Genomic DNA, 12,922 nt, shown 5'->3' with positions numbered 1-12,922 from the left:
CTAACCAAAGTTTATTGATCAAATTTTACGAAATAATTAACTGAGGAAGTTATGTAAAAAAGAGAATAATATTTAAAAGAAAATGAAAGTGCACATACAAAATGACGACCAAAATTGTTGAAATCACTGAAACTCAGCATAGACTTATTTGAAGAATCTGTAAAAATTGTACAAGCACTGATAGGTAATTGACAATTGAGTATCAAAAACCTTGCCTTTTGCAGGGATCTTTTCTGAGTACAGTGACATTATATTGTCGAGTTTGTGACGGCCAGCATTCGTGGAAAAAATGCAAATACAATGTAAAGATCTCACATGTCAGAAACAGCTGCAGAAGCAGTAACTCAAAACCACCTGCGGCTCTGGCCGCCCAAGATCAATCAGCTCAAACAAAGTCGCTGCTGACGTGAGAAAAAAAAATCCTTACCCTGTCAATTATCCTCGCATTTGCATACCTTCTGCAACCTGTTTGCTATTGAATCACAGCTCACGTGCCATGGCACTTTCAGGTTCAATAGTAAATGTCAAAAAATAGAATCATTATGCTGTATGGAAGCATCAAACACACACACCTTCCCCAAGGTGAGACTGACACATGGTGACAGCAAACCCACTTTCATGCTCATGCCTGCACACATTGGTGCATTGGTGCCATTCTGACAGACAGTGGCAGCATGCTGTGAGCTAATTTTTGACTCAGTGACTTTGCTTTATTTAATTTTGACATTGCGCAAAGTTCAAACAAGGCAGAATGGTTACAGGAAGGGAAACTGCGGCACCGAATGCACAAGAAACCTCCATCCTGAGACCATAATTCATTTTAGACTGGGAAATGGGCCAATGGTTAGAACTCATCATGTTGCTATTTCTCAGGATTTGTGCTGCACTTAAACACACCACGAGTGGTTTACCTATTCTTAGAATTAAAGCTTTGCTTACAATAGGTAGTTGTGGGACGGGGGTCCACTCTCACAAAGCTTGAAAACAAGACCGCCAATGTTTCAGAGGGAATCTCCAGCTGCATGGCTGCAGCTCTGAGGCAAGACAGTGTGGGAGCCTTTGGCCTGAATGAATCTCTATGGACTGGATTCAACAACAAAGACTTGTCACAGGGGGTTGGGGGGGGTTCTCTCGTCAATTAACTTTGGCAGAACATAAAAACCACCCACGCCCCTGCAGAGGCTCAGTGGTCGGTTCATTTTAACAAGCACATATTGTGATGCTGAAACCATGTGTGACTGAGCAGGATGTGAATTCCATGACTGACTGAGAGCCAGTGTTGTCGTATTTACTGAAGGCCTTCATCCTATACGGCCTCCTCTAATAGGTGTCATCAAAATGACGAGCACTTCCTATATGAAAAAAACTTATATCACAAGCCTTGCTCAGAAATCATAGTCATTACAACATAGCACCATGGGCAATATCAATTATAAAAAAATCAATATGACATTCTTCCATATTAGCAGATAGCTGTTTGTTTGCTGTATAAAAAGCTTGACATTTAAATACAAAAGACAGATGAAATTACAGCACTGGTTTCAGCTTCAATGACGGGGATGAGGTCGCAGTTGTACAGGATTTAGTAGAAATCAATACACTGCCTAGATCCTTCGCTGAGTACCTCAGCTGTTATTTCATGGCAGAGATCTTTAACCATAAAACATTGCTTCTGGTGGCAACCAAAGTAAGAACTTAACTTTAATTCGTTGAATTTGAGGGGGTGCAGCAAGCACCAACTGGGAGTATTAGAAGACAAAGCGCCTCATGATCCTCTGCGAGGAAGAATTCTTCCAGGTGACATTAAATAATGAACCTACAGATCCCAACACACACACACACACAAACACAACAGACACACACCGCCCCCCCTGCCTGCCAAGTGCTGTGCCATAAATAGGCCACAATGGTCAGGCATTACCAGCAACTTCAAGCAATCATATAAATGCATCTTTGTTAAGATTGTGAAATAAAAGGTCAATGGAAAGTATTTCAAATAACAACAGTCAATATTTTACTAAAGCTTTGATTGTAAAGGGTTGTTTGACAATGTTGGGGCAGGTTAATGATCATCATTTACAGTTATATAAGTCAGATGCACTGGTTAGGTTGAAATGCATTTATGACAAGTCACCCACACAGAAGGGGTGTTTGTCTTTGTCACCCACCAATAAATCTGAACAATAAAATATGTTACACTGTTGTATTGTGTGCACATTGGAATTCAGACATTTGGAAGACATTGGGTTGTGGTAATTGAATAAGACAATAACGAAAGGGGATTAATGTAAGTTAGCATATCGCAGTCAAACTGCAATGGAAGCTTTGACACTGACACTAAGGGACAAAATGAGACTAACTATTTGTACAAAACAACTCCTCTGCCTAATTGGGGATGCAGATAAAACAGATATGTGCTGATACATCTGTGAAAGTCTGGGGTATAAATGGGAGCCAATAATTAAACTTTGCTGGTTTTCAAAATTGTCTTTAATAACAAGCTGAATATCGAAAACACAGTTAAGTTCAGCAATAAACAGCAACTCTGTTGCAGGGTGACAGGGTGTGTTTCAGTACAGACCCATGTCCTTCAGTACAGACAAGACAAAGTGTGGCTCTCTTGAGTCTCTCCAGTGTGACTCCCATTATGGCACCCTTAAAACTTAAGGGCCATGACAACAGATAAGATAAGGGACTCCACAGAGCTTCAGACGACTGGTTGCTGTGGCTAGGTAATGCCCTGATTGTTGGAATTTTTGTTTAACAATGCATGGTTTCACGGTTTAGGAACAGTTGTGACTTAATCAGCAGCAATTCACCTTTTTTTAACATCACCAACAAAACACCACCTGAAGAGAGGCAGTTACATAAAAAAAATCAGAAAAACATTTAAAAGAAATTAATCATTTAACTGATGACATCATTTGTAAAATTGTCTAAAATCCTGTCATAAATTTTCCCAAAGATTGGGGGATCATCAGCACAAAAAAAAAACTATTGAAATCAGAGGGAATTGCTAAATGATTACAAAGATGAGGTCAGCACTGGGAATATTTAAGATAAAGCAGTGATGTTCAGTGATATTTATCTTATTCTAATACACTCCAAATGTATTGTGAATGCTAAATGTGTGTAAGTGACTTGTAAAGTTATTCATTGAATATGTGCCTTTTTATTATTTTGTCTCACATCAGCAGCCCAGTGTGTAGCAGGAACCTCCAAGACAAGGAAAGCTTAAAGTTCCTGTCTATTTTTACCATGACATCAGGTGCTTCATTTGGGCTGCTTGTAACAAAATGTCATTGATGTGTCCTCGCCTACCGGCAATGAGTCTCCCACCAAAGGGTAACATCTCCCTCACATGTGCACCCAGACAGACACATGGCAGCTTAGACATGGAGCTGTGTCCTGTTGCCAGGTGACTAATTGCCCACTGCAGGTGACTGTGTCTACTCAATATGAGCTCAGACAGAAAATGTCTGAACAATGTCTTCCTTGAAAAGAGTGACTGGTGATGAATTAATTAAATACTTTTCCACAAATCAAACTGCCAAGCAGACTTTATCAGACACTGAACAGTGTAACAAACGCAGGAAGGACCAAGAAAAAGCATCAAGAGTTCAGTGTTGGTTGAAAGACAAGCTTTCTGAGTTGCTGTTTGATTGTTTGATGCAGACCATTATGCTGCTCAGGTTGCCAGCACAACACAAGTGTTTGTTTGAATTATTAACAAGGGCTCGGTGGTGGTTAACTTCAACACCGGTATGCACTAGGGTGTGGGTGGCTGAAAGTGACAATTACATTTCTTAGATATACTTGGTTTGCACAAAGCTAGGCCAATATTTAGTGCTTCTCTAAACATACTGGACAGACTGCAGTATGCATTCTGCCATGGGGGTGAGATTTGACTTTGACATAAAAATGGCAGTCTTAAGCACAAGTGTGTGAATTGACGCCTTACCTGCATTCACATTGGCATGCGAGGGTAATGCTCATTCTGTTTGCTATATTTACAGACAACATAGTTTTCTGAAAATGTTAAAAAAAAAAAAAAACATTGTGAGTATTGAGTATTATTCTGAGTAAATTCTGGCCAGTTTTGGGTCATTTGTTGCACATCTCTAGAAAGTTGTCTGCTAAATTTGTAGACACTGTCTAGGTGATTGATTTTTTAATTGTATTTTTTAGTTGGACTCCTAAAGACTTCTATAGCTCAATTGTTTTCTATATGAGACAGTTAACAGCAATTTTGCTTGATCTTTAAAAGCAATTTAGAGATTAGATTTCCAGTGACATGAGACATAGTTATCATTCTATAAAAAATATTTTTGTAGCATTATAAAACATAGAAGACAGTAACTCTGAATCAGCATCATTAGCAAACTACTTGTTTTTTTTCTCTGGTTTGACATGGAGTAAATCCTTTTTATCTGCATGAAGCTCTCAAGCGCAGCCTTAATTTAACTAATGATTAAAAAGTCTCTCTGGAATCAATTCAACAATCAATATTTGTCATTGCTTAAACTTTATTTGTTTAAGGGCCTTAGATTTCAAAATATGGCACAGTGTCCTTAGATTTAATGCAGAAATCATCATTTTAAGGATGAGAAGTAAGGTAAACCCAACCAGACCCTGTCATCATAAAAAGTCCCAAAAGATAAGATTTAAATCTTTTTTTTTCTAAACAGTGATCAACATAATTATATCGCAAATCAGTGACTCAGTCTTTCCATGGCATGTTTAGTCACCTGCTATCTTTCCCACACTTATTTCAGTGATAAGGACACTATCAAGAGATTGTAATATCCTTTCACTTTGGACTCCACAAAAAAAAAAAAAACAGTACCTTAGTTCCTTCACCTCTAAACTTGCTCCATCCATTGAGGTGGTCTTCTCCATCTACCCCTGGTGTCACTTTGTCTAGTGCCTTATGTCTGTTCTAACAACTGAAATTATGGACAAATTCTTCTGTTAAGTACTGGCATACAGAATAATACAAGAATTAATAATACTTTATTTACTTGTTTTGTGATAAGCCATGAGTCAAGAGTCATTCTGCAGTTTAGTTCAATTTTACAGCACATTATAATGATGCTCTAACAATGTTTTAATGTTCCAGTAGCCGTGGTGATGGTTTCCGTAAGAGGACACACGAGAGAATATCCTCTGTTGTCTGCACACTAACTGCTCAGCACCAAACTGCAAATAGAGTGAATGACGAACTCGGGAACAATGCATGCAGATATTTCCCTCTGTGATAAAAGACAGGCTGAAAGGAGAATAAACACTGGGCTCAGATTTAACTGAGGAAAGAAAAAAAGGACAAATGTTGCTACAGTAACAACTGAGTGTGTAAATATACAACCGTTTGCTAATACCAATGAATCAAAAGTAAAGATACAAATTCATGGACAATAGACAGATCTATGAACCTGCATGCCATAATTTATGGTTTTAATGTCTAACTAAGAGACTTCTTAGAACCTCTAAGAAATATCTCTAACCTAATTCTTTTCACAAAAGGTACACAAACATTGATAATATCATTCTCTTGATCCCTAAATGCTGAGCATATTGTTGCAACATCTGATAAAAGAGGTTAATTTACTGGCCTGAAATGTATCTATAAGCCAGTAAATACTTCATTATTTTCATTATCAGCTGGCATAATACTAAAGATCCCTTTGCATACGTAAAGGATTAAGAATGTAAAAATGGAAAGACTTTTTTCCTGAGTGAATATCTATATGATCAATTGCATTGGTGTATGATGTTTCCTGAAGCCTAAGATAATGTGCTGAAATGTCCAAAGCATGTTCATCTTCTTGTCATCAAACATAAAGAAACCTGAAACCTCTGACTTCCTGATCTTAATACGTTCAATGATTGTCAAAGTAATCTACAGTTAATCTACAAGTTGACAAATACTACATAATTGCAGCTCAGATACGACTTTTCATAAAACCCAAGAAGATCATTGATCATCACTTCTGTACAGAGGAATCAATGGGTTCAAGGGGGTCAGATGTATTTCAAGATTTATGGGCAGATAAATGCAAGGACAGCGTATTTAACTGTATAACTGTGATAATGTACCATATTTTCCGCACTATAAGGTGTACCTAAAAGCCTTTAATCTTCTGAAAAAAACGACTGAGCGCCTTATAATCCGGTGCACTTATATATGGATAAATATTGAGCCGCAAGAGGTCTCGCAACTATGGGAAGCAGCAGCCGACTCCATTTTCTCCCGTAGAAGAAGTAGTGCATGCTGGGATATATGACTGCGCAAAGCATGCATTTTCATTTCCATTTGTGTGTGTGTGTGTGTGTGTGTGTGTGTGTGTGTGTGTGTGTGCGTGTCATTGAAGTAGCAGCGGTAAAAACGGTAAAGGGGAATTCCAGTACCACACCACGTGTTTGTATGTATAAAGACCCCAAAATGGCACCTTTCAAGAGATATGCTTACGACTCAGAGTTTAAACTCAAGGCTTTCAGTCACCCAGTAGAACATGGGAATAGAGCAGCAGCAAGAGAATTCAACACTAACGAATCAATGGTACGGAAGTGGAGGAAACAACAAGATGACCTGCACCAAGTAAAGAAGAACAAACAGAGTTTCCAAGGGAACAAAGTGAAATGACTTAAGTTAAAGGACAAACTTGAAGAGTGGGTTGTTAAACAGAGAGCAGCAAGTAGAAGTGTCACCACGGTCACAATTCGAATGAAGGCAACAGCGCTAGCCCGCTAATTTAATATCTATGAATTTAGAGGCGATCCTTCTCGGTGCTTTCCTTTTATGAAAAGCTTTGAGCTGTGACAAATGGAGTTGGAAAAACATTGTTTGAACATAGGTGGCGCAAATACTGGTAAGAGCTACTGGTACGTACGGTACCATATTGTGAATGCACTAACTTGTTTTGGGAGTGAAAGGAGTTGTCAGAACATTGGTTTGTATTCTATTAATAAAGTTTGACTGACATATGACTGTTTTGTTGACATTCCCTTTACCGCAGCTCCATTTAGTGGATGCATAATGCAACCCCAGCCACTACTGTAGCTTCTATTCTATGCGCCTTATAATTTGGTGCGCCTTATAAATGGAAAAAAAAAAGTTAAATAGGCTATTCATTGAAGGTGCGCCTTATAATCCAGTGCGCCTTATTGTGCGGAAAATATGGTAGTTGTTTTTCCTTTATTGTGTTTACTGAGAAACTTGACCCATCGAAATCTACATTTTAGATCAAAAAGATAGATAAGATTTCCCACCGATTTCTTTCTGTAATGTACAAAATATCAGATAAAAAAGGCAAATTCCAATAAATTAACACACATTAATAGAACTCTAGCCTTCAAAGTGCCTTGGGACGTGTATAGTGAGTACATCTCATGGGGCATTGAGCAAAGAAACACCTTTCCAACCAGTTGTGAACGAGGATTGAGGGAAACCCATCTTGGCTTTCAATAAGCAATAAAAGAACCTTTGTCCTTTACAGGGCAGTGGGAATAAATGGAGCTTCATGGCCAGCAGAACATTTATTGACGGTTGTAAGGTCCCATTGCCCTCCTTATCACAAACTACTAGGAAAGGTTATCAGGTTCATGACCAAGCTTGAAATAAGCTCAATATAAAAAGTTGGATGACGGTTCCATCAAAGGTTGTTTAGATACTGGGTTCATATTCATCCTTTCCATTAGTTTGAGTTGCAAGGACCACCAGGGTCTTTCCTGCTTGACCCTTCCAAATACTCAATTCCAAAATTGGCAGAATAGACAATAAATGAAATTAACTAATGGTCTTGTTTTGTCTTCTTTGTAGGGCATTTTGATGGAAAGGGTTTTATGAATAAATGTATTACTATTATCATCCAAGGAGCAGTGTAAATTCATTAGGGCTTGAAAGTTAATTGTACCACAGCAAAAGCCCAGAAAATGTTCATTAATTATTAATTATTGCTGCTCTTAATTAGAAAAGACAGAAGACGCAATGGTATTTTTGGTGGTTAAACAATACCGTCCATGATGTTTGTGGTGATTCGTTTCCTTGTTCATGTTGAATGAGACGTACAAAACTGGAAATTCTGTCCTTGGGGCCTAATTTGCATTTCTTAGGGAACTGAAAGCAGTTTGCCAATGGTATCAACACCACTTCAATGAAGTTGATGAAGTTGCATACGTGAGAAACTGGTTTTGTGATGGAAAGAAAGATAAAGATAATAATGATTTCGTGGAACATGTGCTTGGATTGACTGGTTTATTTTGTTGCAACACTGATCACTAAAAGCTAAAGTCATCACTATTAAGACTTTATCTTGTATCCAGGATACTGAAATTATTGTGAGTTACATAATGGGAACGTCTATCTCAATTGGTGTATCTATTCACTTTTTGCGTATCCATGTTAAGACACAACTTGTAAAAGTAATATTAAACAACATTTAAGTAATGTATAGTCATGGCTCTGTCTGCATGGTAAAATATACTCTTCGATGTATTCATATATACTGCCTCTTCTCGAGGGGACAATCTAGCTCTACAAAGTGTTCCTCTATGTTCAAATTCAAATCATGAGGTGTGTGTCTGGTTGCTTCTTAAGTATTGTATTATTATAAAAAATACAAAGTAGCAAGAGCAGTTTTCACCACAAACATCCTCATCATGACACAACAGACTGAAGTCAGTTTTGTTAAGTCAGGGGTGACTTTTTCCTATTGTGACAGCAAGAGAAGACATTTACCTCTGCAACCCTGATTTATAGAGGAAATTATATTATGAGGGCATGAAACCTCATATTTCCTTCAACTTCACTTTCTACTCAGACCTCTTTTACACCAATTCAAGACGGCAAAAGCAAATCATAGCTACAAGTGTGAAAAGATTATGTTGTCACTCCAAAAGATCCTGACATTAAAATGGAAAAAGACACTAAAAATATATTTAATTTATGGTTGAAACTGGACTCTGGGGAGTTCACTGGAAGAATAAGGAGACTCTGGTGAGCAAGTGCTAAATCGTGTGTCTGGTTTAGCTATTTTACTTTGAATAAACCTGTTGTACCCATATAACTGCAGCGACCCCTGAAGGGAAAAGCCAAAGGGGAAGATATGGAAACAAAAATCCTTCATACTGCAAGAAAAGGATTGACTTTTTTTTACTTATTCTGGATCTAATCATCCAAAACCTAAATTAAATTATTTAAGTTTTTGAATTAAGCACTCCTGTGAAAATTCTGTGAACGCGCAGGAGCGGGGGAGCAGACAAGACAAATGGACTGCGGATGCACTTTTAAGCGGACCGTTAAGATATATGGTCTGAGAGCATATTTCAGAGCTGGGACAAGGCTGAGCACCGTGACAGCAACCTTAAATTACCCACATCCCATTTGCAGCCATCACAGGCTTAATGTCACCATCCAATGCTGCTGTCAGCTCACACACCAGTAACAGTTTGAAATGGCTCTCTCCTCATTTTTCCCATTGTATCCTTGAGCTATCTCCTGCATGTGAAGTATCTGGAGCAACTTGTCCCCTCTGAAAACTTGCTCCCCTAAACACACAGGATGGCACTCAGTCAGATCACTGATGTAGGGCTGGGAGGTATGGAAAATCAATATCAATAGAAACATACATGAAACGCAACTGAATAAAACATTTAGCTTTTCATTAAGATTTTATATGAACAGCATCTCTGATCTGACCTTTTGGAAAATATTTCCAAACAATTTTAAAACTTAATTTCCAGGTAATGGCTTCATGATTTCAATTTTGTTTTCACAACTTTTTTCACTAAGTTGCAGACAGGTCTGTTATACGTAAAGAGTGGCACATTTTTTGTAATGGTGATGCTAATTTTCTGTTTACCAAAAGCAGCCCTTTCAAAAATGTCTAAATAATCCTGGGAAGGAAATTCCCAAATGAGCACAGCAACTAACATTTTTTTTTTCTCAGACTGATCTGTTTAAGGATGTACTCTGTGCTGCAATGTCTAGCTTTATCCACATCAGTCAGTAATGTGACAAAAAACTGGAAAGATGCTTGCTGTCAGAGATGCAGCAACAAGCATCAGGGGAAACAAATACCTGACCAGACATCACTCGATAACCATCACTGTCATCATTCTCAAATACCCCAACCTAGGTTATACTCTGCATTGACAAATTGAAAACGGATTCTGTCCAGTATCCAAACTGCTGCATCTAGGAGCTTAGTCATCACTGAGGATAGTAAAAGCTCTGGGTCTGCCTTCTGAAGTTGACAAATCTGATGCGTCACCAGCAATATAGATTTTCCCTCTAACTCAACTTATGTCAGTGTCTTTCATTAGTATGAAGAATAGTGACTTTCAGATCACATCATCCTATGCTTCAAACTAGTTAAACAAAAAAAAAATAGAATGGAGACTCTTTGTATTGTAGCCAGAAATGATAAATTGTACAATGAATAACCACTTATTGATCCCCAGGTGAAATAAAAACACTGAAGCTTGAAATTGAGGGTCCCCCCCCAAACTATATCTCATGAAATACTGCGAAAGATGAATTTCATTTTGTGAGTAAAGCACATTAAAAGATCAAGGACCCCTTGAAAAAAAAAAAAGTCCCTTGTATTTGTAAAATTAGTGCCTGGCATAAATTCTACTATTTTGTTATATGGCATTCAGGAGAGCCTGGGCCTTTAAGGATAAATTGGGCTAAATTAAATTAAATAAACTGGAATTAGTAGATACTGCAAGAAAGGTCAGTATACAGTGGGCTATATTTAGCATACATATTTTGAACTGGCTTATTTCCGAGGTATTGTTTCTCTCCAGAATAGCAGACTGCAGGAGTGAAAAATAAGTTTTATTTTTTACATGTGATTGACAGGCAACAGACTATAGTCCATTAACCGTTCCGATAAGCTCCTGAGTGCAGAATAAGCAGTATAGATAAAGAATGAATGCATGCATTTATTTCCTATATATTTTCAAGACGTTTGCATATATGTATTAGCTACATCATTCTCTGTCCTTCCAATTGCCCCTGAGGGACAACCCAATTTAGTTGATCGGTTGTCCTGCGCAAAACCTGTTCTGCAACTTTTTCACGACCACAGATTCCATACAGATGCAGGACTGAAAACAAACACAGTAACGCTAGAGGTGATAAAAGAAATGATTATACTAATAATGATTAATGAAAAGATAAGACAGCACTCGAGTCTTATTCAGCTGTGTGTAGTATATCTGATTCGAGATGAACCAATCACACACACACACACACACACACATATTAGTTAAGACAAATCATATTTCATTGTATTTCTTATTCTTTCTCCTTTCTACTGTTACCTATTACTGTTATGTTTTTTTATGTGAAACTCTGGCACAATTTCCTTCGGGATTAATAAAGTTGTTCTCATCTCATCTCATCTCATATTTAGTGTGGGATGATCAGTGTTAATCGATCCTCTCTCAATATATGATTTTTTTAGGAGAGCACTTTAGTCACACCGACCGATAAAACTCTTCACCTGTGCCGGGTCACACCCTCAGTCCCGGCCGGGAGGACCCGCACCTTCGTCCGGACTGAGAGGCGACTAACACGACGTCCACGCGGTTCTCACCTAATTTCATCAGAGACGCCAGCAGGACCCACAGGGAGATCTCGAAGGGTATCTGGATGTGCTCGTAGTCGACGCTCAGCACCGGGAAGGGCTTTTTAGTATAGTTGTGCTGCTTCTCCGCGGCTTCGCTGTGACCCAAGTTCCCCTGGCGGTTGACATCCGGAGAGCTGGCGGCTCCGAGGGGCAGCAGGGAGCCCTCTAGGAGCGCCAGTATCAGCAGCAGGAGTAGACCGCGTTCCGGTAAACTCCTCCCGAAGCCAGTCGGGCTGCGTGAGCGTCCCGAGGGAGGCATGTTGCTAAGGCGGCGAAGCGAGGGGGAGAGAGAGAGCTCGCCGTTAAAACTCGGGTTGGGTCACACGAGAGTTCGAGGAAGTCGGTTGAAAACTTCGTCGTGTTCGACCGGCGGTGGGATAACTCCGAGACTAGGTATGGTACGGTTCGGTCCGGGAACCGGGAGCCCCCGCGACGACGTTAGCTAGCTTGACTCCGGTGCCGCTCAAGCAGGTAAAACAGCCCCTCCAGCTGGGGACACGCAAGCAGGAAGCGGCGCGGTAGCTTCACCGCGAAAGCCGGTCCCGTCTTCTTCCACCCTCACTCTGTCCCTCCGCTGCTCCTTACAAGTTCGCCCGTTAGTGACCGTTCTCGTCAGTAGAAGATGTCACAGTTGACGCTGGATGCGGGCGAGCCGCGGCGGCATCCCCCTCCTCGCCTTCGCTTCTCCTCCGGCTGGCCGTCCGACTCGCCGCGCTCAGAGACTGACCTTGAAGAAAAGACGTGCGCCGCATTTTCGCCGTTAAATAACGACTGACAACTTTTTCCCCCTGTGTTGCTTGTTCGTGCGGAGGACTATCTCCCCAACACACACGACGCCTCCTCCGGTGAGGATGGGAACCTTGATTGGGGTTGGCCCCGAGTGGGTTGGCGCGTCGCGCTCCGCCCCGGCTCCAGCGGCTTCCCCCTCCCCAGGGCAGGTGGGTGCTGGGAGGCGCTCCCTCAGTCTCCGCAGTGCCGCCGCCGCTTCGCCTCGTTCAACCTTCAAAAACGCACACCCTTTCGCGGAGGTCTGGTTGGATGGGAGGAGGAGAAGGAGGAGTGGGTTGGGAGGGGAGGGGGTAGGGGTGGAGGCTCACAGTGACACCTATAGGAATGGAGGTTCGGGGCGTCTCAAGGGAAAAGGGTTATAAATAAGTGGCAAAAAAATAAAGAAGACACAAGAAATATCTGTGTTTCCCCCTTATTTTCTTCTAAGTCATGAAAAGGAAATACAGAATGCTATGGATTCCCCTTTAAAACCACTGAGAATCAGTTACTATATTAGT

At 40.2% G+C, this 12,922-nt stretch overlaps 1 protein-coding gene across 2 annotated transcripts in view; it reads right to left on the bottom strand.

The window, feature by feature from the left end:
- Nucleotides 1-12,426, bottom strand: part of slc9a1a (solute carrier family 9 member A1a) — a 31,382-nt gene extending 18,956 nt beyond the window's left edge. Inside the window, exon 1 of one of the 2 annotated variants that reach the window (XM_086153669.1) lies at nucleotides 11,604-12,426. In XM_086153669.1, coding sequence (XP_086009795.1) covers nucleotides 11,604-11,895 — 292 coding nt within the window. In that variant the 5' untranslated portion in view covers nucleotides 11,896-12,426. The remainder of the gene's footprint in view (nucleotides 1-11,603) is intronic. The other variant, XM_086153668.1, reaches the window with a different exon arrangement.
- Between the last annotated feature and the right edge of the window lie 496 nt (nucleotides 12,427-12,922).

This window comes from Fistularia commersonii, chromosome 10 (genome assembly GCF_037954325.1).
Source record: "Fistularia commersonii isolate RoL2024-O1a breed Wild chromosome 10, RoL_Fcom_v1.0, whole genome shotgun sequence".
NCBI lineage: Eukaryota > Metazoa > Chordata > Actinopteri > Syngnathiformes > Fistulariidae > Fistularia > Fistularia commersonii.
The sequence above is the reverse complement of the archived record's forward strand: the minus strand, read 5'-3'. Positions and strand labels throughout refer to the sequence as shown.